The sequence below is a fragment of the Doryrhamphus excisus genome, chromosome 19, assembly GCF_030265055.1.
Source record: "Doryrhamphus excisus isolate RoL2022-K1 chromosome 19, RoL_Dexc_1.0, whole genome shotgun sequence".
Lineage (NCBI taxonomy): Eukaryota > Metazoa > Chordata > Actinopteri > Syngnathiformes > Syngnathidae > Doryrhamphus > Doryrhamphus excisus.
Window position 1 is genome coordinate 6,743,374 of NC_080484.1, and position 23,100 is coordinate 6,766,473.

Genomic DNA, 23,100 nt, shown 5'->3' on the forward strand with positions numbered 1-23,100 from the left:
AAAACAGCATAGACCAGACCTAGGAAAACACAGCGTATGCTGGTCTTGCTGGTCATGCTGTTTTTTTCAGCAAGGGTATTTTCAGTTTGTTGAAACGTAGGACATCACAACAATAACGTGCACTAAATGTTGCATTACTGTACGCCGATTTATTGCATTCAAAGTAAGAATGGGCGCTGACTTTAAACATCATTGACACCTAGTGGCAAGAGACAACATTACATGTCTTTCACACATATTACTTACATTAACTAACATTACTTAAAGTTTCCATTCAGGTGGTTCCTTGTTTAAATTCCTGCCTGACCCGCAGGGAGCCAGTCCAGAAAGCAGTCAAAGCAATCCAGTACATTAGAATCTACCAACGATAGCGGAGAACTTCATGCGGTTATCCTCTATTGTTAATAAGTGTTGGGATACTTACAACCGATACACAGGCACATCTAAAAAAGGGAATATCATTTCAGGCTGTGAACGCCATATACACATTCATTACACTTAGTGAAACGTTTATTTTAAACGTTTATTTCTTGAAATGTTGATGATTGTGGCTTATGGATGATAAAGCCAAAATGCAGTGTCTCAGAAAATGGGAATATTGTGGTGTCACACCCTAATCAGCTCATGACGTCCTGACTTTAAATGCTCCCTCAGTCTGGGTCAGGGGTCAGCAACCCTCGGCTTCAGAGCCGCATGTGGCTCCCTTTACAATGCTCAATTTTTTTTTAAATGCACGTCTTTGTAATGAGTTTTTTAAAATCTAACTTTGTGTGAGACCATGAATGCATCCAGGCTGAGTTCGCCTGCTGATTGGATGAGCAGACAAGATGGAGGACAAAAGTCATACTTTTCCAGAGCTATTTGACATTTAAAAAATATATATTAGACATAATTTTTAAAAAATAGCATCATGGCAACTTGTTTGTAAACAAATCAGGTCAGTTTACAGTAATTGACACATACATTTATATACGTTTATCTCCAATACTAGCAAGAGTACTCCATCAACTGGCCTTTTCTTATCTGAACTACTTCGATAGCCCAAAGTTCCCTCCAAAGGTGTCGGCCAAAACGGTGGGAGACTCCTGATTGGCTCAGCATGTGATCTCTTCCCAGCCGTTGGTCGCCAGCTAAAAGAAACAGGCCGCCATCAAAGCAACCTGGACTTCCATTCCACCCGAGCAGGCCACACGGCGATGGCTTCCACGCCACGCTCCATTGATGAAAGGGGGGGGGGGCAACCAGCTATTAATGGCTGCATGGAAATCAACACTTTTCACAATTCCGACATCTTATGTCATATTTTCTGATGCACTGCATTTTGGCTTTTCATGATCTATAAGCCACAATCATCAACGTTTCACTCTGTGGATATTTGGCTCTTCTGAATTCTGAAATGAATATTGAACTTTTTCATTATATTCTTATTTTTTCAGATGTACCTGTACCTCCCGTGACATTTACAAGATGAGTAATTAAGTAATTAATGTAGTAATAAAAAAAAACAACCTATAGCCAGCGAAAACCAAGGTTTTTATCTTGTGGTTGAATTACTGAGCGCCCACAGCGCCACCAGTGGACAAATGTATATTACACCCGCAGTGCTTTAGCTAGCACTACCATTGGACATGATTGGGAAACTAGGGTGCGGCTTTAATTCCAATGCCAACTTTTCACTTTGAAAAAAAAAAAAGTGTAAACTTGACTTTTTAATTCGAGTTTGTCCAACTTTAAATGCCACACGTTTACATCATAACCTTGGTGGTCTTACTGAAGACCAAGGTATGTGGTGCAATGCTCCATTAAAGCATGCTGGGAGGAAGCAGTAGTTTGTGTTGCATGTTGGGAAGTAGCAAGTTAGAAAAAGTCTGTCTACTCTACCCTAAGCTAAGCTAATATTGGTGGAGGTCAGAGGTCAGAGGCTGTGCTGGTGCATCTGCTGCTGCAAGGTGTGCAGCATGTGCTGCATCCTCCTCATCTGATGAGAGAGAGAGCACACCGTTCAGCATCTTCATCCTCACATCATGAACACCTTCATGGCTCACCTGCTCGTCCTTCTTCTTCCTCGCCTCATCTGAGGACAGAGACGGAGGGGGGAGGGGGCTCTCCGCCCGCTGCTCTGCCGCCATCTTGCTGCAACACAGCGAGTCGTGCGTTGTTAGCGTGCTGCGCTTTACCGGCGGGACTTGATGCGTGTCACCTGTTCATGGCGCTGATGAAGCGTGCTCTGAAGCTCTCGTAGTGAAGGTCGCAGGTCAGGTCCTTGAGGTCGTGCATGTGCGTTTGGATCAGCATGGTCCTCAGCTTGACAAAGTCACAATGACTCGGGTTCTCCACTACACACACGTACATGTCAAGGTATGTAAAAGGGGAGGTGAACAGTAAAGGGAAGTGGGCGGGGCCTAACCCTCCACAAAGCCCCAGGGGTACATCCTCCCTCGCAGTCGCTGCCCTCTGACCTCCACTACCGTGTTGCTGCCTATCACGGCGAAGGGCATGCTGACCTACACCACAGACCAAAGATCAAAGGACTAAAGGGTTAAAGGTCAAAGGTGGACCTCACCTTCAGCTCTTCCTGCTTGGAGTCGTCGTCGTCGTCCGAGTCGCCGTGTAGAAACTGATAGACTTTGATGTCGTGTGCGTCCATCTCGTCCCTCAGCTGCACGCGGGACAAACACCGTGCTTGCATTGCTAACGTTAGCACAGGTCAGAGGTCGTTTGTCTGTTGTTTACCTTGCCTTTCAGCGCTTTGGTTTCGCCGGGTGTGAGCACGTCCGCCTTGGCGATCAGAGGAACGATGCTGACCTTCTCTTGCAGCGCCTTCATGAACGCCACGTCCACCGGACGCAGCCTGCAACAACCGCAATGTCAGCCCGTGTCTCGCGGCAACGCCGAGAAGGCGAGGGGTTGTTACCCGTGTCCGAAGGGGGGCAGGAAGTAGAGACAGCAGTGGACGCGATTGTCTTCGATCTTCTTCCTGTTTGGCCCGCTCTCATCGCAGAAATACTGAAAAAACTGATCATCCACATACTCACACACCCGCCTCCAACTACGTACGCACACACACACACACACACACAGTGGGCTCATCATGTATGAGAATAACAAAGGTAACAGCGCCCCTTGAGTCCAGCAAACGTCACTACAGCCTAACTTGACCTTAGCTTACCTTCCATGCATAGACAAAAGTATTGGGACACCACCTGGAAGTTAGGACTTCCTGTTTACTGTCTTTCTATTGATTGGTTGGCAGGAGCTGTGTCCCAATACTTTAGTCCGAACAGGAAGGAAGCAGCAGGTTGCGCGTGTCCAACATTTCTACAGTCATTTTCTACCGCTTATCCTCACCAGCATGCTGGAGCCTATCCCAGCTGTCTTGGGGCGAGAGGCGCGGTCCACCCTGGACTGGCATGTTAACCTAGCATGTTTTTGGAATGGGGGAGGGGAAACCCACACACACATGGGGAGAACATGCAAACTCTACACAGAGCTAACCGAGGGTGGAATCGAACTCTCGTCTCCTAGTTGTGAGGCCTGCGCACTAACCACTCGCTCACCGTGCAGCCGTGTTCCGACATGCTAAGGGAAAATATAGTGTCACATGCTGCCCCCTGCTGGCTGGAGGTGTGGCTCATGGGCAACATTTCCCCGTCACGTCTGTCAGCGATAAAGGCGCAGTGTCACATGCACGCACCAGTCGGCGTTGTTGACGGCATCACCAAAGCCTGGCGTGTCCACGATGGTGAGCCTCAACTTGACGCCTTTCTCCTCGATGTCCACTGTGTGCTTGATGATGTCCACCGTCTGATGGATACGCTCTGCACGCACACACACACGCACGCGTTGATGATTTCATCAAAAGAGTTGACATGATCTACAGGCCGACTGACCTTCTGCATTGAGGAGCTTCCTGTCTTTGTGAAGATCTGTGAGGAACAAACTGTTGACCAGCGTGGATTTACCGAGGCCTGACTCTCCTAACAACACGCACACACAGTCAGTGTTGAGAGTGAGGAGGCGTTTTAGAAGAGAACACTGCGTTTCCTCGCAGTAGACAAGAGGTCTCACCAGCCACCATGAGTGTGAAGTCAAATCCTTTCTTCACTGACTTCCTGTGCAGCTGATTGGGCAAGGAAGCGAAGCCCACGTATTCTTTATCCTGCCAACACACCACACATATCATTTATTGTATCAGCACTATGTATATTATATTGTTTTTATTAGCATTCATTTTATTATTTGTACGTATTGTTGCCCAAATGTTCTGTCATGCTGTCACAGGCTTGTGTGTGTGCGTATGTGTGTCATACATAAAAGGATTGTTGAAGTGTACATATTTCCCATAATACATTGCATCAGCCTGGAGCCATGGTTTTGTTGTTGGGCTACCATATTGACTTTGCTGTTTCTGTGCACGCCCACACACACTCCACACGCACACGCAGAGGATGTTATGGGATGTTGGCATCTCAATGAAGAAATCAAGTTTTAAAATGGACAAAAATAAAAAGTGTTGGAGTGTTGGTGTGTGCTGCTAATGCTAACAGTGAGGGTGCTAACACTTGAGCTCAGCTAGCTAACAGACCCAACATGACTAAAGATAAACTGAAATGTTTTAGCTTTAAATTAAGTTTAATTTGTGAATTTCTCTTAGGGATGAATAAAGTATAAGTAAATAAATGATAACACACACATAGTTACCTCGGCGTCTTGTTGGCGGTACATTCAACAACATTTAGTGACGTCGGCAGCAGAGAGGAAAGACAAGCATCAGAAGGGGTCAAAGGTGGGGGGGGGGCTAAGGAGGGTCTCACCTGTGCGCTGCGCGTGGCTCCTCGTGCACCTGCTGTTTGCCGCCATCCTGTACGAGAACTCCCGAAGACGTGTGTGTACGCGTCCTCGGGGGGGGGGGGGCGGTTGGTCAATACCGGAGACTAAAGGCGGGAGGCACGTGCCGGAATCAGGCAGAAGCGTCCGTGATGTTCGCGCCTTTTTCTGTCGACTGATATTGTCTTTGTGTTGGGGTGCACTTTTCCCTCACACCAGAAGGGGACGCCACAATGACGTGGTAGACGCTGTCTGCGTGAGTGCGTGAGAGAGAGAGCGAGAAAGGGAGAGAGCGAGAAAGAGAGAGAGCCACAAACACACGTACACAAAAGAAAAAAATAAAGACCGGTCAATTTAGTTTCCATGAAATAATATAAAATCTAAAAGAAAACTCAGTCATTTCTAAAATATTACAACTCCGTTTCTTCATGAGCTGTGATGACGTCACACAAACACCTGATTGGTCACCACTCGGAACAAAGACGAGACGAAGTTGTGTGTTAGCATCAACTGGGAGCACACACATAAATGAACATGAGCAATTAACGTTAACCTGTTCTTTAGCATGCTAGGCTACATCATTTCTTTATTTTGTATCTATAAGCGTAATTTTCTTCAGTTTGAAATACAAGCGAACATCCTGCTAGCAAACATGCCACGTGTCCGCTAAATGTAAACATTCTGTCTTTTTATGTCAACATAATTGTTTTTTATGACAAGGAACATTCTAGATTAGACTAAGTTATCAGTGGAGGGACCTGTGTGTGTGTGTGTGTAAGAGTGTGTACATTGAGGCGGTGGGGGCGGACGACGGCACACAAAGCCGCCACATTTGCCGGCTGCTGATTGGTAGACTGATGCGAAGGACGACGGTGCCTTTATTGTAGTCAGACTGCTGCAACAATACGACATCAAGAACACAATGGAGGAGCTCACTATCGTCGTCATCCTTGTGCCAGCAGGAAGCTCACCTGTCAAGAACATCAAGATGGGGAAAAAACAAGAAGCTGACGCTCAATCATGATATGGCACACACACACAGGAAGCGGAAGTCACCGCACAGAGAGACACGACAGACAAACAAATGAAAACAAATCCGGGCTGATAAGCAGTTGGACGGGAAGTCATTCCTGTTACCAAATCATACATTCTGCTTTGGACGCCAATATCATGTCTTATTCCTAACACTATGGCTATTAGTAGTAGTAGTACTATTAGTATTCTCATGGTCGTTAACATTATTATAGACAATGGAGATGTTGGAGGTGACATATGTAATGTCAGAGGTCATGTGACTGGACTCTGATGACAATGACAGGAAGTGGAAAGAAACAGGACATCTGACTTCCTGGCTGCTAACACCTGCTGCCACACACATTTCCGACGACAAAACACTGACATACATTTACAGCTTTAAATACTCATGTTTAACAGTCCCTAAGAATACCATTTGTTTAGACTGCCCCCCCCCCCCAGCAGCAATTAGAGCAGGTGTGGTCACATGCTGATGAAGAGATTATAGAAGTCATTACAAAAATAAACAAAATCATTTCAATGTTTAGACTTTGTTTGGGCGACAGGAAGTGGTGACTATTCAAAATAAAAGCATGGATGCAGTGTGTGCTTCCCATCTGGGCCTGAAGTGCCATTGAAGGTCGGTCGGGGAAACAAAAGCGCCCCGCTGGGGTGGGAGAGAAAGCTTCCTTCCAGCCCAGCTGTAGAAACAAACACTTCCTGTCAAAACTCCGCCTCCTCATGACATCACCAGCACTGAAGTGCTTGCTTTAAATTGTTTAAGTTGTGAAATTGTGAAAGACGCGCACATTTTTAGAAAAGGCTGACCGACACGCCGGACAGTACACGGGGGCTCCTGATTGGCTGAGACAAAAAGATACTTCAGTCCGACTGGCCCAAAGTTTGCCGGGAGGCGTTCCGGAGGGGAGGGCACGGGTCTTTAAAGGCAGCGTGCATACAGACCACACCCAAAGCGTCCACAGGGTCCTGCAGAGAAACACCCGACCACAGCAGCCACACTCGCGGGGGCGCCGATGATGCTGGCGGCCATCCTGGAGCCGGTGGGCTTGGGCCTGTGCACGTGGGGCTCGGTGCTGGCAATGGTGGCATGCGTGCTGCCCACGTGGAGGGTGACGGCCTTCCTGGACTCCAACATCGTAGTGGCTCAGACCATATGGGACGGTCTGTGGATGTCGTGCGTGGTCCAGTCCACGGGTCAGATGCAGTGCAAGGTGCACGACTCCGTGCTCAGCCTGGCGCGGGACCTGCAGACGGCGCGCGCCCTGACGGTGGTCTCGGTGGTGCTGGGAGCGCTGGCGCTGGCCGTGACGTTGGCGGGGGCTCAGTGCACCAACTGCATCCGCCAGGAAGCGCTCAAAGCCCGAGCTGTGTACGCCGGCGGCCTCATCTACGTCATCAGCGGCGTGCTGGTTCTGGTTCCGCTCTGCTGGATGGCCGGCAACATCATTGTGGACTTCCACGACCCCAAGGTCCCCCCCTCCAAGAAGAGGGAGATTGGGGCCGCCATCTACATCGGCTGGGCCGCCTCCGCGCTCCTCCTGCTGGGGGGCGGGATCCTCTGCTGCTCATTCGGACGCGCGGCGAGGAGCTCCTACGTCGTGGAGTATCCAAACGGCGATAAGAAGCTCTACGTGTGAACAAATGCTGCAGGAGAACAGGATCACATCGTTCTTGGCACTCAAATCTTTAATATTCCTGTGTCTTGTGTAAATATGCAAATGAGGATCTGCTCTTTGATGTTTTTGTACTTTGAGCTCAGTAAATAAACATTGCTGTTGACAAGATGTCCAATTATTTAAACCACACCCGCCAGGAAGCAATCTTTACCCCCGCTCCCTTGGGGGTAAAGGAGACGTACATTACAGTGCGCACACAGCTGAACCGGTCATGTGACCATTGTCGCCCTCTGCTGGCAGGATATTGAACACGCTTGTTTGTTTCTTTCTTTCCCGATTAGAAAAAAGTAGTTTGGCGCTGGGGTGGGGACTCACAGCTGCCATGGTGTCTGTTGATGGTGTGACTTCCTGTCGGGGTCCAGCCCAGTGTTAGTTTACCGTAACAAGATGCAAGATGGCCTCCCGTGCCCGGGGAGCGTGCGGCCTACACTTGGTACTCCTTCAGCACCTGACTAGCGATAACCAGTCTTTGGACCTCGCTGGTGCCTTCATAGATCTCTGTGATGCGAGCGTCACGATAGTGGCGCTCAGCCGGCATGTCCGTCACATAACCCATCCCCCCGAGAACCTGGATGGCCTGACGTGTGACATAAAAGACGCAAAAAAAATGAGTGGAACAACAGAAAAACAAAGGGGGCGTGTCCCTGGCTCCTCACCTGGTGAGAGCAGAATGTGGCGGCCTCAGAGGCAGCGAGCTTGGCCATGGCGGCTTCCTGGAGAGGAGTTTTATTGTGAAAGGACGCAACAAGGCAGTGGTGGGGGGGCTTGGGGACATACCTTGGTGAAGGGTTTCTTAGCGTCGCGCTGGACGGAAGCCTTCCACGTGAGCAGGCGGGCGCTCTCGATGGCCACTGCCATGTCGGCCAACTTGAACTAAAGAACAAAGGGAGGCTGCATTGACACCTTCATACCACTTGGGGGCGACAATGCCACAAATACATTATGCTCTGACGGATAATGGAGGGAAAGAATCATGTTCCAACTCATATTAGCGAATAATCATAAAAGCATCTTTTTCCCGTCACCTGGATGGCTTGTAGTTTTCCGATGGGCGCTCCAAAAGCGCAGCGTTTATGTGCGTAGTCGGCGGCGCAGTCGAGCGACGCCTGAGCGATGCCGACCGCCTGAGCGGCAATGCCGATGCGTCCGCTGTCCAGTGTTTGCTGAGGGCGCACATGCGACGTTAGCCCAGATGAAACATGTCCCAGCATGCTCCTGGGCAGAGGAGGTCGTTACCATGGCGATTTTGAACCCAGCACCACAAGGACCCAGCATGTTGTGTAGCGGTATCCTGCAGTCCTCCAGGATGATGTTGGCGGTGGAGGAGGCCTTGATGCCCAGCTTGTCCTCCTTCTTCCCCAGCGAGAGGCCCGGGTGGGGCATGGGGACCAGGAAGGCACTGATGCCCTGTGGGACCGTTCAAGACAACAAAAACCACAAGAGAGACCAGTGTTAGAACAGAACATCCGTCTTTCTGCGAGCGGGACAGCGAGTAGTGGTGTGCCTTGTGTTTGAGCTTCCTGTCCGTGGTGGCGAAGACGATGGTGGCCGAAGCGTCCCAGCAGTTGGTGATCCACGCTTTGGTCCCGTTCAGGACCCACTCGTCCCCGTCCTGAATGGCCACAGTGGAGGCGGCGCCTGCGTCACTGCCGTTCCCTGTGCGACAACAAAGAACAAGAGCGGACCTGCATTATGTCAGCGCATCAGGAGGCGGGGTCACACTGATGATTGGCAGCTCACCTTACCTGGCTCACTCAGAGAGAAACAGCCCACCTTCTCTCCGCTGGTGAAAGGTGTGATCCACTTGTGTTTCTGCTCTTCGGTACCAAACTTGAGGATGGGTCCGAGGTAGAGCGACTGAGGGGGCACAGGGACTAAGCAATGGCATCACACGAGTGCTGGGCGTCTTTAACCACAACTCACATTGTTGACAGAAACCACCACTCCAGTGCTGGCACAGCCTCGGCTGATCTCCTCTACAGCGATGCTGTAGGCCAGGTAGTCCATCCCGGCTCCACCCAGCTCCTCCGGAACCTCCATGGCCATCACACCCATGGCCCCCAGCTCCAAAATCTGCAGAGCACAAACACAGAGTACTAAGTGTTGCGATGCTAATTAGCATACCCCGAGGATCGTACCTGTTTGCTGGGGTAGCACTGTTCCTTGTCCAGCCTGGAGGCAATGGGGGCCAACTCTCGGTCAGCAAAGTCCCTGCACGTCTGCCTGAGGATGTGATGCGTCTCTGGCAGCTCGGCCAGCTGGGACGCACCTCGACGCCCCCTTAGACACAAGCTGAGGGCTGAAGGCCAAACAAAACATTTCACTTTAGCTAGCCGCATGCTAAGTAGGCGAAAGGTCGACCTCAGTCACAGTAGAAGAAACCAGGAATCAAGTTAGAGTAATTGTTTTAATCACTGCACTCGAAATAACTAGACTATGCTCTCAACAACAAAGACAAACTAGTCACTTTTGTCTGAAAACGGGTTTATTTGGAGTTAGTAGCCTCGATAGGTGCAACTAGCCTAGCTAACCTAGCTTGGATGAACAGAATCTCACGTAAGCAGCACAACAACAACAAAAGCTGATAGGAAGTTATTTGGGAATGCTAAATGTAGCAAACTCTATACATGTCAACTGTAACTTAGCTTCACCGGCTAGACGAGTAAGCTAGGAGCAGCAGGCTATTTCGGCACAAACAGCCGACTTGCAGATTCAAAAGCGTCTTCCTATCACCTTTGATTTGACGCACATTTATCAAAGGTGCTCACCTTTCCTTGCCGTAAAAAGAGCAGCCATGCTTGGCGTAACTCGGCTCAGACAGCCTGTTATGAAGCACAAATGATGCCTTCAATGACCATCAGAAATTTACAGATGTTAAAAGACCGCCGACAAATTCGAGTTTGGTTGCAAGATGAATCGTTAACTGACGACCAAATGCCCGCGATGGTAAGTCTGTGTGATAATTATTGTCCTTCTTCTCGATAAAAGCTTTATTTAATTGTAGAATGTGGACGAGTTTGAAGCAATTTCATTCCGCGGTGAAGGGAAAGCTTATTGAAAGTTTGGACGTGAAGGCAGCACGTGACCTACGGCGTTTTGTACAACTGGTGACGTCATTACGTCGCACCTTTACGCACCTCCGTTCAAAGTCATTCTCGTGTTGTGTGTGGTTCCAACTTACAGAAAAGTCTGACAACAAAATGGCGCTCAAAAGGCTAACAGTTCTATTTTGACTTTTAAAAAGTGTGTTTTTCCAGGATTTTAACACGAGATGCTACTTATTGTTGCAGAGGTGTCTTATAAAGATTAGCAGTGAGGTTGTGAATGTCGGCCATGGTTGATTCCCAACTCGCTCAACTCAATGACAATACGAAGACAGATGACACAGCACGTCACATTGTACCATTTATTTAGGGAAAGTGTTGTCATCATGAAAATGTTCATCTAACGTCACAGAACACCACGTTAATAAATAAAGACCAAAAGAAATCATTTATTTACAGATTTACAAGATGTTGTCAAGTCAGTTGGAGTCAAATCAAAAAGATGAAGGAACATCACCACGAGCCAGCAGGTGGCGCAAAACACTAGCTTAAGCTCTGCGTTGCAGCTGGCACACTATAAACCCTGATCTTGGACTGGCAGGTTGGTCGGGTTCACGGACACAAAGATGGCATGCCTAAAAATCCATGAAAACATGGCCGCTCGTCCTTCCGCTGTGCTCTTTCTTCATGCCATGAAGATGATGAATGATGATCTTTGTTTGTTGTCGTCCCCCCCCATTTCGCCTCCGTCCCCAGAAGGGGGCTGGACATCATCGACTATTTACATCACCTCCCTCTGGGCGGCGAGGGGGGGCGGGTTCTTCAAATGGAGACTTCGTACTCCCGCGTGTCCTGCACACAAAGCAGATGAGGGGGGCGGTGCTAAACACAGAGGCTCCGCCTCTCATTGCGTTTTAATACACTCACCCCGCCTGCCTCATAGAGCGGGTTGTCAAACTCCGCCTCTGCGGTGATCTGCCTGTAAGGGTGGGGGTAGATGAGGGGCAGCCGCAGGTTGGATGGACGGCGGCACCTGACAGGAAGTGATAGGTGACAAGTGGCGGCCACCACAATTTGCTGACGTTTGTTTTGCGAGTTCCTACCGCGTGACGAGCATGTAAACGCCTCCCAGCAGCACCGACAGCAGGAGGATGAGGAGGAAGACGGCTAGCGCCACATTGCCGCCATCCAGCGCAGAGCCGCTGCTGGCGTGCGCGACTGACACACACACACACGCACACACAGTCATCACCACACACACGTGCACACACACGTGCACACACTCACCTTCCAAGGCGTGGCTGCTGAAGCAGGCGTGGTCAGCTGCAAGACATCACCCAGTCACTTCCTGCTTTGTCACTGCTGCGACCCCGTCCCCTTCGTCCAGGTCTCACCTGTGCAGAGCGGAAGTGGGCCGCTCCAGAACGACGGGTTTCCTTGGACGCACTTGATGGCCACCTCGCCGATCAGCTGGTAACCGTGGAAACAGACGAAGGCCAGTGTCTCGCCGGGCAGGTAGACGCGCTTAGACAGGATCTGGTAGCCGTTGTCGGGGACACCCGGGTTCTCACAGGACAGCGAATCCTCGGCTAAAGACACACCCTTTACGTCATTCACATCTCATTTGCATATCAAACGATCCTTAGCGGTTGTCGTGGAAACACGGCAGAGCAGCTCAGAACCAAACGGGCCAAGACTCACCGGCGCAGCGGGGGAGGTGGGAGGTCCACACGGGGGTCCCGGGCTCACGGCCGTAGCACGTGATGGTGGCACCGCCCTGCAGGATGTAGCCAGGGTTACAGCGGTACCGAATGGTGGCCCCCACCAGCAGCTTGGGGTCCGACAGGGACCGGGTGGAGTGGTCCACATGGCCCGGGTCAGAGCAGTACATGACTGAGCGGAGAGAAGACACGGGGGACGTTTAGACTCAGCCGTCAGGCCCGACAAGTTCCCAGTGAGTGAGTGCACTGACTCTTTTCGCAAAACGGAGGCTGCGAGCTCCACGAGAGGTCCAGTTGGCAGCTGAGGGTCTCCCGGCCCACCAGGTCGTAGCCCGGGTCGCACTGGTAGGTGACGCGAGCGCCTCGGACCGGCGCCACGTGCGACCTCGTCTTCCAGCCATTCTGGATCTCCGGCAGGTCAGGACATGAGTCGTTTCGAGACACCTCTGGTGAGAGACACAAAGATGCATGAGCGACACGACACCTCTGTGGGAGGTGGGGGCGGAGCTTTTGCACCTGCTGACATGCTTCCTGTGAGCCCCTAGCGTGGCTCCTGTATGTGATGCTACTTTACATGCTACACCCAGACTGACACACCAAGAGGCAGGAAGTGTTTCACGCTGTGGCCGGTCTGTGACACGCAAGCTGTGACACGGTTGTCAGTTAGTGTGACAAGTGAATAGGACAGTAGGGGGCGGGGGCGGGGGTGTCCTCAATGTAAGCTCATCTAGAAGCCAACAGGAAGTGACTGAAGGAAGAGGAAACAAAAAATTCTCTACGAGGACTAGGTATACTAGTAGCATGACTGCCACCCAAAGCTCAAATGCCAAAAAGCCACCCATCATGTACGCAGTAAGAAGCCCTGTGGTGTCCCAAGTGTGGTCTGGGGGCCATTGGAAAAATGTATATACATATACATATTGGAACATACATATTGGAACCAGAAAAAAGAAAAACTTTGAATATTATGACCAAAAATAATGTCATTTCAGGAGCATCCTTTGGAAATATTCAAGAAAATGTTGATTTTCTAAAAAGTCCAATTATCACGAGAGACAAAGAATAGCAAAGGCAGTTGTTTTGGAGAAAATTGGGTTGGGAAAAAGTGAGAATATGATGGGAATAAAGTGTTATTTTCCATTCAAATTCATGGATTCTTTTCTCATTCTTTTGACATTTGTGTCCATGTTGTCATGAAGGAACATAGTCTTTCCAGTTGTAACAGCATCTGGATTAGATTAGATTAGATTAGATTCAACTTTATTGTTATTGCTCATGTCACTGGTACAGGGCAACAAAATGCAGTATGTTAGGACGGTTGGGCTGGAACTGGGGATGTCTAGGAAACTAGGGAAAGTTCTAGGGAACAAGGGATGTCTAGGGAACTAGGGAAAGTTCTAGGGAACTGGAGATGTCTAGGGAACTGGGGATGTCTAGGGAAGTAGGGAAAGTTCTAGGGAACTAGGGGTGTCTAGGGAACTAGGGAAAGTTCTAGGGTACTGGGGATGTCTAGGGAACTAGGGAAAGTTCTAGGGAACTAGGGAAAGTTCTAGGGAACTGGAGATGTCTAGGGAACTGGGGATGTCTAGGGAAGTAGGGAAAGTTCTAGGGAACTAGGGAAAGTTCTAGGGAACTAGGGAAAGTTCTAGGGAACTGGGGATGTCTAGGGAACTAGGACTGTCTAGGGAACTAGGGAAAGTTCTAGGGAACTGGGGATGTCCAAGGAACTAGGGAACTAGGGAACTGTGGATGTCTAGGTAACTAGGGATCAGCCCTATATCACATAAAAAGTCTGATATAGGTTAATATGAGATTTTTTCCGGATCATGAAAACCATACATTCCACCACAGGCGATATGTCATGTATCGGAAATTGAGAGTTGGACAATATCGGACATCTGGTGGAACGAGTGACGCCTTTTTTTAGGGCAAATCTTGTCTCCCAAAAGGAAAATTCCAACAAATGAAAGCCCCTAAGATCAAATGAATTTCGTACCTGGAGGTGTAGTATCACTTGTAGTATCACTTGCTAGTACAGCATATCTACACGTGTTGCTCTCATGCCAAAGTGGCAATGTTGCATCCTTTCATGTTTCACTACGCACCCCCACTATAAATCATCTTCATGTGTGTTTCGTGCATGAAGACCTGATACAGCATACTACGTCATGCAACGTACGTCTACAACATCACGTCTTGTCAAAGCATCTTCCTGATGGAAAATGTTGAGTGAAATAACTGGTGAGACAGCGCCCTCTGCTGAATTCATAGCTGCATCACTCATTCCCCCCTGCAGATAGCGCCATCCATCCACATTCTATTTAAGGCAACATGCGGGGGAGTCAACGAGCATATTGGGATCTCACCCATGTAATTGATGATGAAGCCTTCTCCTTTGCCCAGAACCAGCCCGGCCGGGTCAGAGTGGAAGGTGATGCTCAGGTCAGGGGTGCTGGAGAAGAGTTTGAAGGGGATTCTGCCCCCCGAGTAGCGTCCCAGGACCCGGGCCGCACCCTCGTCACCGTCGGTAACGGTCAACACATCACCGTCACTGATGTTCAGGCTGAGAGAAGGAAGCAAGGAAAGCAGTTAGCTTCCTTCTGCAGGATACTAAATGCTAATGCTTTGTTTTGACACCCCCTTAGAACCTCCGTAGCAGTTCTAGAGATCAGAGACCCCCTTAGAAGGTGGCGCAGGTTCGACGTGTGTGTGAGAGTCTCACAGCTGGACGTCGAGGAGTACTCTCTTGTCTTCGCCCACGTGGAGTCTCCAGCTGCAATCCTCACCCTCGCCGTACCACTCGGGCCAGTTGGGAGACAGAATCACACCTCCGGGACCGCTCAGGTCACCCCCGCACTGCGCTGCAGCCAGATGGACCATAACACGGACAAGGTCACACCTTCACGGTCAGAAGACGCCATGTTGTTTTGCTTTGTGGGCCGTGAACACGACATTCCTGGGAAGAACCTTACAGACCCTTGGTCCAGTCTCACCTTTACAGAGAGGCTCAGTGTCGTTCCAGTACGGGTCTCTGGCGCTGATGCACTCAATGACAGGCGGGCCTTGTTCTAGAGAGTGACCCGGGTCGCAGCTGAACTGAACCACCGCTCCCACACTGTACAGGGGGTCAGATGTGGTGAAGTTGCCGTTCTGGAGGTAAGGCTCGTAGCAGTGACCCCGCTCAAAGGCTGCAGGACGACACGTCACACGGGCTTTATCACATGACCAGAATATGACAGGTCCAGAGTCAAAGCAGACCGGACCAGAACGGTACCTACCTTCATAGCGGATGTTGAAGCCCGTGTTCTGGCTTGGCTGCTCAGTGATAAACTGGACCCTTACAGCGGGACCCTCGCTGATCACACCCTCAAAGGGGACGTGCCCACTTCGACCCGAGTCAAACAGAACCACAGAACCGGCATCCAGACCGCTCCACAGAACCAGCCTGTTAGCCAAAAGAAAACTCCATGAGAAAGTTTAGTGCTTCCCACTGTCCGGTGGTGGCCCACCTGTCAGAGGGTCCCAGCACCAGGCGCTCCAGGTGCAGGTGCAGCCTCTGGTCTTTGGGGGCCTCCAGGGACCAGGAACACGAGCGGTCCTGAGTGGCATTGGGCCCGTGGTGGGGAGAGGGAGACAGAACCCGTCCCACCGTGGCGTTCTTCACTGTACCCCCGCACAGCGCTGAGAAGAGAACGTCGATGGATGACCGATTCTGACTATCCTTGGGGGCGGTGCCACACTTACCTCTGCAGGCGGGCTCCTTGGCATTCCACACCGGCCGCGAGGCATTGACGCAGGTGAGCAATGGCTCCCCCTGCAGGTGGTAGCCCATGTGGCAGTGGAAGCGGGCCGTGCCCCCCGGCAGGAGGTCCAGGACCGACACCTCTCCGAAGTGAGGCCTCTTGGGAAGCGAGCAGCTCAGCCTGAAGACTAGGACAGACAAGAGTGTCACCTAGTTGCTAGGGGACCGGCACATCCATTGGTTTCTAGGGGACCAGCAACGTCCATTGGTTGCTAGGGGACCGGCAACGTCCATTGGTTGCTAGGGGAGGGGCAACATCCATTGGTTGCTAGGGGACCGGCAAAATCGGCTGGTTGCTAGTGGACCGGCAACATCGGCTGGTTGCTAGTGTACCGGCAACATCCATTGGTTGCTAGGGGACTGACAACATCCATTGATTGCTAGGGGACCGGCAACATCCATTGGTTGCTAGTGGACCGGCAACATTGGCTGGTTGCTAGTGGACCGGCAACATCCATTGGTTGCTAGGGGACCGGCAACATCCATTGGTTCCTCTTGGACCGGCAACATCGGCTGGTTGCTAGGGGACCGGCACATCCATTGGTTGCTAGGGGACCGGTAACATCCATTGGTTGCTAGGGGACCGGCAATATCCATTGGTTGCTAGGGGACCGGCAACATCCAATGGTTGCTAGGGGACCGGCAACATCCATTGGATGCTAGGGGACCGGCAACATCCGATGGTTGCTAGGGAACCAGCAACATCCGATGGTTGCTAGGGAACCAGCAACATCCGATGGTTGCTCGGGAACCTGGAACATTGGTTGGTTGCTATGGGACCAGTAACATCTGCTGGTTGTCAGGTAACCAGTACAGTCGTTAAAGGATAGTGTGGACTGAAAGAAGCAGCCATGACCTCTTTGGGGTCCTGTTAAAGACCCTGTGTGGTGTTTTTGTGTAGTTGTGTCGTCACACGCGTGCACGCTCACAGCCTAATGAGCTCGTTAAGATGAGTGTTTAGTGATGTGATGATGTAATTAGCACATTTGTGTGAATGCAAACAGCTCTCAGCACTAATGAATGCTGTGTGTGTGCGTGTGTCGGTGTGTGTGTGTGTGTGTGTGTGTGCAAGAGCGCTCACTCTGGTAGTGCAGCAGGAAGACGCCCACGTTTCCCTCCAGAGACGAGCAGTATGAGACGGACAAGGTGTTGCTGGGGCTGCGGATCACCTGACCTTCCACCAGCAGCGTCTGATTGGCCAAGACCAGCCAAGTTCCGCCCTCATCCACACCCCTGATGGACAGCTGCTCGCCATCGGACAGGTTGACGCTTTTCACCTGAGCAACAACATGAAGGACACGTTTTTTTGTCCTTTATGTGAGGAAGCAGTACCACCAACCGCCACCAGGAGTCGCTCAAGCACACTAGTGTGTACATGCAGTGAACGTGTGTGTGCTCGTGTGTGTGTGCTCGCCTGCAGCTCCACGCCGTAACCAGCGTACACGGTGACGGTGTACAAGCAGCGTGACACGGGGCCGTTGGGCACAGGAAGCGGCTCGGACGAGTCGATGTAACCTTCAGGCTGTGACAAGGTCACAGAGCAGCCGGAATCTTCTGGAAGAACACGAGGGTCAACCTGCCAATCAAAGACACGTGCGCTCTCCTCACCCGCCGCCGCACTTCGTGTCACGGGGGCCGCAACCTCTGCGGCGAGCTGGTCCTCCTCCTCAGAGGTGCGCTTTGGCGTGTGGAGAGGACCCCACGCTGTGCTGGGTGAGGGGGGACCACTGGATCCCCCGGCTCCAGGGAGGGGGCTGATACTGACTGGTGTGCCCGCAGAAGAGGGCCCCTCCTGGGCTGCAGTGGAGGACACCACACCCCCTGGAAGAAATACACGCTGCTCCTGTACGCCCTCTGCTGAACACACACATCATGTACACACGTCATGTACACAAATCATAGCTCTTGGTTGCTATTAGCGCTTAGCTAATATCTCAGATAAAGCTGCTAGCCACGCTACACCTTAAGGCATCTAGGAGGCGGGACAAAGACATATTCAGGTATCTAAAAGCCGGAAAAGGCGGGACATCATTAAATGTGATGAAGGTGCTGAACTTCGACCCCACATGCATGTGCATCTTCCTCCCGATGGCAACGTGTGGCCCACGTTTCACCACGGTCGGGCTGTCATCTTGTGATCGCCATGGCGACCGGCAGGCAGCTCAGTGTGACAGCTCGCTACAAGATTTAGTAAAAGTAGTTTCACGGCGTCAAGCACTTCTGGCAAACGTTTAATCCTCTAAAGGATTAAAACGTCCTAAAAAGAAGGAAGAGGGGAAATATTCCGGAGCCGGATCATTTGACGTGTGCTAGCTAGGCGCTGAGATTAGCGAGGATTAAAAACAAATGTCACTTTTTGTGCTGCTAAGGTTGTGGAGACCGCACAACGCGCACACACACCACACACAACGTGCACAGCCATGAGTCCGAAATCCCCCCCCCCATCCCACACAGCTTTGATGTTGGCAAAATATTCTTATTTAAGCTACTTTCACTTCAGACTGCATTTCGGCAAGGCAAGTCGCGCTAGGGAAGATGCTAACAGCAACCATAGCTAGCCATGCTAGTAAATCATTGACATGAAAAAGCCAGTGTTGATATTCTCAGCGATGAAGGAGTTTGTTTTTAGCATGAATAAAATATGTTAGCAGGAAAGCTTTTAGCATGGGGGTGGGGGGCACTGGCTAACTTTGGAGCACATGAATAAAAAAACAACTTTGACAACTTTTAAAAGAAAAAAATGCAGAAGAGCAAACAGACGAACAGATTCCATCACAACCACGACCTTGGGATGTTTGCTAAGATTTAGCATAGCTCAGCATAAACGCTGGCATGGCGCATGGCACGATGCTGACACCTGCTGGTCACGTAATACACTGCACTGCAGGCCCTCAGTGAGCAAGTTGCTTGCTGCTAAAATGTCCGTAAATGGTTTGACAAATAACAGAAACAAATTCCGTTAGCATAAATTAGCTGGAGACACCATGAGGTGACTAATGAAGCTAAAATCCCCATGCTAGCATGAATGTGTTGGCATAGCATTAGCATGAATTAACATTAACATCACCAAAGGATTCATAATATGATTTATGGTGTGACGCTACCACTTAAGTTGTATTAGCTTCATAATGTTGCTTGTGTTGTGTTAGCTTCTTAATATTATTAGCAGTGTGACGCTGGGACTTGAGTCATTTTAGCTTTATCATTTTACTAGGAGTGTGACACAAGCACTTCAGTCGTGTTAGCCAAGTTAAGTCAATTTAAGTTAGTCAAATTCAGTGTTAGCTACATAATGTTGATAGTGGTGTGATGCAGGCACTTAAGTCATGTTAGCGGCATAATGTTGCTAGCCTTGTTTTAGCTTCTTAATATTATTAGCAGTGTGATGCTAGCACTTGCATTGTGTTAGCTTCTTAATATTATTAGCAGCATGACGCTGGGACTTGAGTCATGTTAGCTTCATCATGTTACTAGCAGTGTGACACAAGCACTTGAGTCGTGTTAGCTACTTAATGTTATTAGCGGTGTGATGCTAGCACTTGAGTCATGTTAGCGCCATAATGTTGCTAGCCTTGTTTTAGTTTCTTAATGTTATTCGCAGTGTGATGCTAGCACTTAAATCATGTTAGCACCATAATGTTGCTAGCCTTGTTTTAGTTTCTTAATGTTATTAGCAGTGTGATGCTAGCACTTAAGTCATGTTAGCTTTTGAAATGTTATTAGAAGTGTGATGCTAGCACTTAAGTCATGATAGCTTCTGAATGTTATTAGCAGTGTGATGCTAGCACTTAAGTCATGTTAGCACCATAATGTTGCTAGCCTTGTTTTAGTTTCTTAATGTTATTAGCAGTGTGATGCGAGCACTTAAGTCATGTTAGCGCCATAATGTTGCTTGCCTTGTTTTAGTTTCTTAATGTTATTAGCAGTGTGATGCTAGCACTTAAGTCATGTTAGCTTTTGAATGTTATTAGAAGTGTGATGCTAGCATTTAAGTCATGTTAGCTTCTAAATGTTATTAGAAGTGTGATGCTAGCACTTAAGTCATGTTAGCGCCATAATGTTGCTAGCCTTGTTTTAGTTTCTTAATGTTATTAGCAGTGTGATGCTAGCACTTAAGTCATGTTAGCTTTTGAATGTTTTTAGAAGTGTGATGCTAGCAGTTAAGTCATGTTAGCTTCTGAATGTTATTAGAAGTGTGATGCTAGCACTTAAGTCATGTTAGCTTCTGAATGTTATTAGCAGTGTGATGCTAGTACTTAAGTCATGTTAGCTTCTGAATGTTATTAGCAGTGTGATGCTAGCACTTAAGTCATGTTAGCTTGTGAATGTTATTAGCAGTGTGATGCTCACACTGAAGTGTTAGCAAAATGTTGTTAGCATTGTGCTAGTTTCCCAATGTTACTGGCGGTGTGACGCTAGCACTGATGTCGCGCTAGCTTCAATGTTATCATGGCCAGGCTAAAGAAGGGAAGGTAAAGATGACGATGATGTGATGTAGCGTGTTCACTGGCATCTTCATCAGTACACGTCGGTCACAGTCTAGATCTTTCCACAGAGTTCATCCCCCTCAGGCCCCTGTTGTGTAAGGAGGCGCTTTAAGTGGAACGCCTGACTTCTGATCTTCCAACTTGGGACAAAAGAGGACTTTGCGACCTAGAATTGTTGCGTTGCTGCGTTGGGAGTTTTGGACCGAGTATGTCAACCAGCGCCCCCCCGTGGAAGAGGAAGTGGAGAAACTTTTGTCCGGAGATAAGCGGTCAGTTGATTAGGTACACCCTCCAATGACAAACACGTGTCCCTCATCACGTGCCTTCTAGACGCTTCTTTCTTACTTGACGGAATTCCCGCATGCACGCGCCTCACAATGCAGCGGTGTTGCCTCACACGCACCCGCGCGGACAGCGTGCACGCGTGCTGCGGTAAACACGCTACGGTAAGGGGATGGTGGGGGTGTCCGCACAAACACCGCATGATCACCGCAACTAAACCACGCGGGGGCACACACACACACACACTCACTCACACACAAACGTGGCTTACCTGCACGCGCCGTCACGCAACTGCACGTCATCATTGACAACAACAACATGCACACTGTGCACGCGGACGGAGACATGGCGACACGCGCCGGTGGTCCTCGGGGGGGGGACGGGGGGGATGCTGCGAGTGCTGCGAGGTTCTTTAAGCACCAGCGGCCGGAAGTGAGCTCTCGTCTTCCCGCCTTCTCTCTCTTCTTCGCTGGCTCTCCTTCATACCCCCCGCCAGACACAGCTTAAAGACATCAAAGTTTGCTCTCTCACATCACGTGACTGTAACACGTCACTGCCCCAAAGACGCCCCCTTTCTCGCCTGTTTCCATACAGATATTTTTGTCCCGCCTCTGTTCCGGCTCTGCTAGCAAGTGACAAGGTGGGGCAAAGACATCTTTAAAGGGGACCTAGGATGCTTTTTCCACCATTCTGACCTATAACTGTAGTACCAATGTAGTATTCTGGTGTTAAACCATTCTGACCTAGAACTGTAGTACCAATGTAGTATTCTGGTGTTAAACCATTCTGACCTAGAACTGTAGTACCAATGTAGTATTCTGGTGTTAAACCATTCTGACCTAGAACTGTAGTACCAATGTAATACTACAGTGCAAGTCATGGAGCAAAAGCACTAGTCTGTGTAGCATTATAGCATACAGGAAGCGGGGTTGCTTTGGGATAAGGACATGTTTACATATCTAATAGACAGGACAAAGACATCTTACGTATCTAAGAGACAGGACAAAGACATGTTCACGTATCTAAGAAACGGGACAAAGACTTCTTTACGTATCTAAGACACGCGACAAAGACATCTTTACGTATATAAGAGACGGAACAAAGACATGTTTACGTAACTAAGAGACAGGACAAAGACATCTTTATGTATCTAAGACACAGGACAAAGACATCTTTACATATCTAATAGACAGGACAAAGACATCTTTACATATGTAAGAGACGGGACAAAGACATCTTTACGTATCTAAGACACGCGACAAAGACATGTTTACGTATCTAAGAGATGGGACAAAGACATGTTTATGTATTTAAGAGACAGGACAAAGACATGTTTACGTATCTAAGAGACAGGACAAAGACATGTTTACGTATTTAAGAGACAGGACAAAGACATGTTTATGTATCTAAGAGACAGGACAAAGACATGTTTATGTATTTAAGAGACAGGACAAAGACATGTTTACCTATCTAAGAGACAGGACAAAGACATGTTTACGTATCTAAGAGACGGTACAAAGACATATTTACGTATCTAAGTGACAGGACAAAGACATCTTAGGGTATCTAAGACACAGGACAAAGACATGTTTATGTATTTAAGAGACAGGACAAAGACATGTTTACCTATCTAAGAGATGGGACAAAGACATGTTTACATATTTAAGAGACAGGACAAAGACATGTTTACGTATCTAAGAGACGGTACAAAGACATATTTACGTATCTAAGTGACAGGACAAAGACATCTTAGGGTATCTAAGACACAGGACAAAGACATGTTTACATATATAAGAGACAGGACAAAGACATGTTTACGTATTTAAGAGACAGGACAAAGACATGTTTACGTATCTAAGAGTCGGTCCAAAGACATATTTACGTATCTAAGAGACAGGACAAAGACATCTTAGGGTATCTAAGACACAAGACAAAGACATGTTTACATATATAAGAGACAGGACAAAGACATCTTTACGTATCTAAGAGACAGGACAAAGACAAGTTTATGTATCTAAGAGACAGGACAAAGACATCTTTACGTATCTAAGAGACAGGACAAAGACAAGTTTATGTATCTAAGAGACGGTACAAAGACATCTTAGGGTATCTAAGACACAGAACAAAGACATGTTTACATATATAAGAGACAGGACAAAGACATCTTTACGTATCTAAGACACAGGACAAGGACATCTTTACATATCTAAGAGACAGGACAAAGAC

The 23,100-nt window shown here is 49.1% G+C and overlaps 4 protein-coding genes across 9 annotated transcripts; 1 reads left to right on the top strand and 3 right to left on the bottom strand.

Moving 5' to 3' along the window:
• Positions 1-158: 158 nt before the first annotated feature.
• On the bottom strand, positions 159-4,981 carry septin5b (septin 5b). 2 transcript variants are annotated; one of them, XM_058057729.1, is made up of 11 exons: positions 4,815-4,981; positions 4,069-4,159; positions 3,891-3,977; positions 3,695-3,818; positions 2,915-3,049; positions 2,734-2,851; positions 2,564-2,659; positions 2,408-2,504; positions 2,201-2,336; positions 2,046-2,133; positions 159-1,978 (listed from the first exon to the last, which is right to left on the bottom strand). In XM_058057729.1, exons 2-11 carry the CDS (start codon positions 4,076-4,078, stop codon positions 1,916-1,918), a joined length of 954 nt encoding a protein of 317 aa, XP_057913712.1. In that variant the 5' UTR covers positions 4,079-4,159; positions 4,815-4,981; the 3' UTR covers positions 159-1,915. The 2 variants fall into 2 exon arrangements, with proteins under 2 accessions (XP_057913712.1, XP_057913713.1); XM_058057730.1 differs by lacking the exon at positions 4,815-4,981 and adding an exon at positions 4,702-4,705 and having other exon boundaries at positions 1,833-1,978.
• Positions 4,982-5,688: 707 nt separating this feature from the next.
• acads (acyl-CoA dehydrogenase short chain) lies at positions 5,689-10,445 on the bottom strand. 2 transcript variants are annotated; one of them, XR_009120274.1, is made up of 11 exons: positions 10,307-10,445; positions 9,677-9,837; positions 9,462-9,611; positions 9,284-9,395; positions 9,043-9,194; positions 8,775-8,945; positions 8,564-8,701; positions 8,316-8,411; positions 8,195-8,251; positions 5,799-8,115; positions 5,689-5,722 (listed from the first exon to the last, which is right to left on the bottom strand). XR_009120274.1 is itself a non-coding variant. In XM_058057728.1 (10 exons), exons 1-10 carry the CDS (start codon positions 10,332-10,334, stop codon positions 7,963-7,965), a joined length of 1,218 nt encoding a protein of 405 aa, XP_057913711.1. In that variant the 5' UTR covers positions 10,335-10,445; the 3' UTR covers positions 5,689-7,962. The 2 variants fall into 2 exon arrangements, 1 of the variants encoding a protein (XP_057913711.1); XM_058057728.1 differs by having other exon boundaries at positions 5,689-8,115.
• cldn5b (claudin 5b) lies at positions 6,779-7,644 on the top strand. The gene has a single exon (XM_058057732.1). It carries the CDS (start codon positions 6,876-6,878, stop codon positions 7,497-7,499), a length of 624 nt encoding a protein of 207 aa, XP_057913715.1. The 5' UTR covers positions 6,779-6,875; the 3' UTR covers positions 7,500-7,644.
• A 417-nt stretch (positions 10,446-10,862) lies between the features above and the next one.
• On the bottom strand, positions 10,863-21,346 carry LOC131107565 (seizure 6-like protein). 4 transcript variants are annotated; one of them, XM_058057712.1, is made up of 16 exons: positions 21,146-21,345; positions 17,520-17,962; positions 17,187-17,382; positions 16,048-16,233; positions 15,813-15,984; positions 15,582-15,748; positions 15,297-15,491; positions 15,026-15,164; positions 14,670-14,866; positions 12,555-12,749; positions 12,284-12,475; positions 11,977-12,171; positions 11,870-11,905; positions 11,686-11,800; positions 11,510-11,615; positions 10,886-11,434 (listed from the first exon to the last, which is right to left on the bottom strand). In XM_058057712.1, the coding sequence occupies exons 1-16, from the start codon at positions 21,219-21,221 to the stop codon at positions 11,405-11,407; spliced, it is 2,640 nt and encodes an 879-aa protein (XP_057913695.1). In that variant the 5' UTR covers positions 21,222-21,345; the 3' UTR covers positions 10,886-11,404. The 4 variants fall into 4 exon arrangements, with proteins under 4 accessions (XP_057913696.1, XP_057913694.1, XP_057913693.1 ...); XM_058057711.1 differs by having other exon boundaries at positions 10,865-11,434; positions 11,686-11,905; positions 17,520-17,959; positions 21,146-21,346; XM_058057710.1 differs by having other exon boundaries at positions 10,866-11,434; positions 11,686-11,905; positions 21,146-21,346.
• Positions 21,347-23,100: the final 1,754 nt, after the last annotated feature.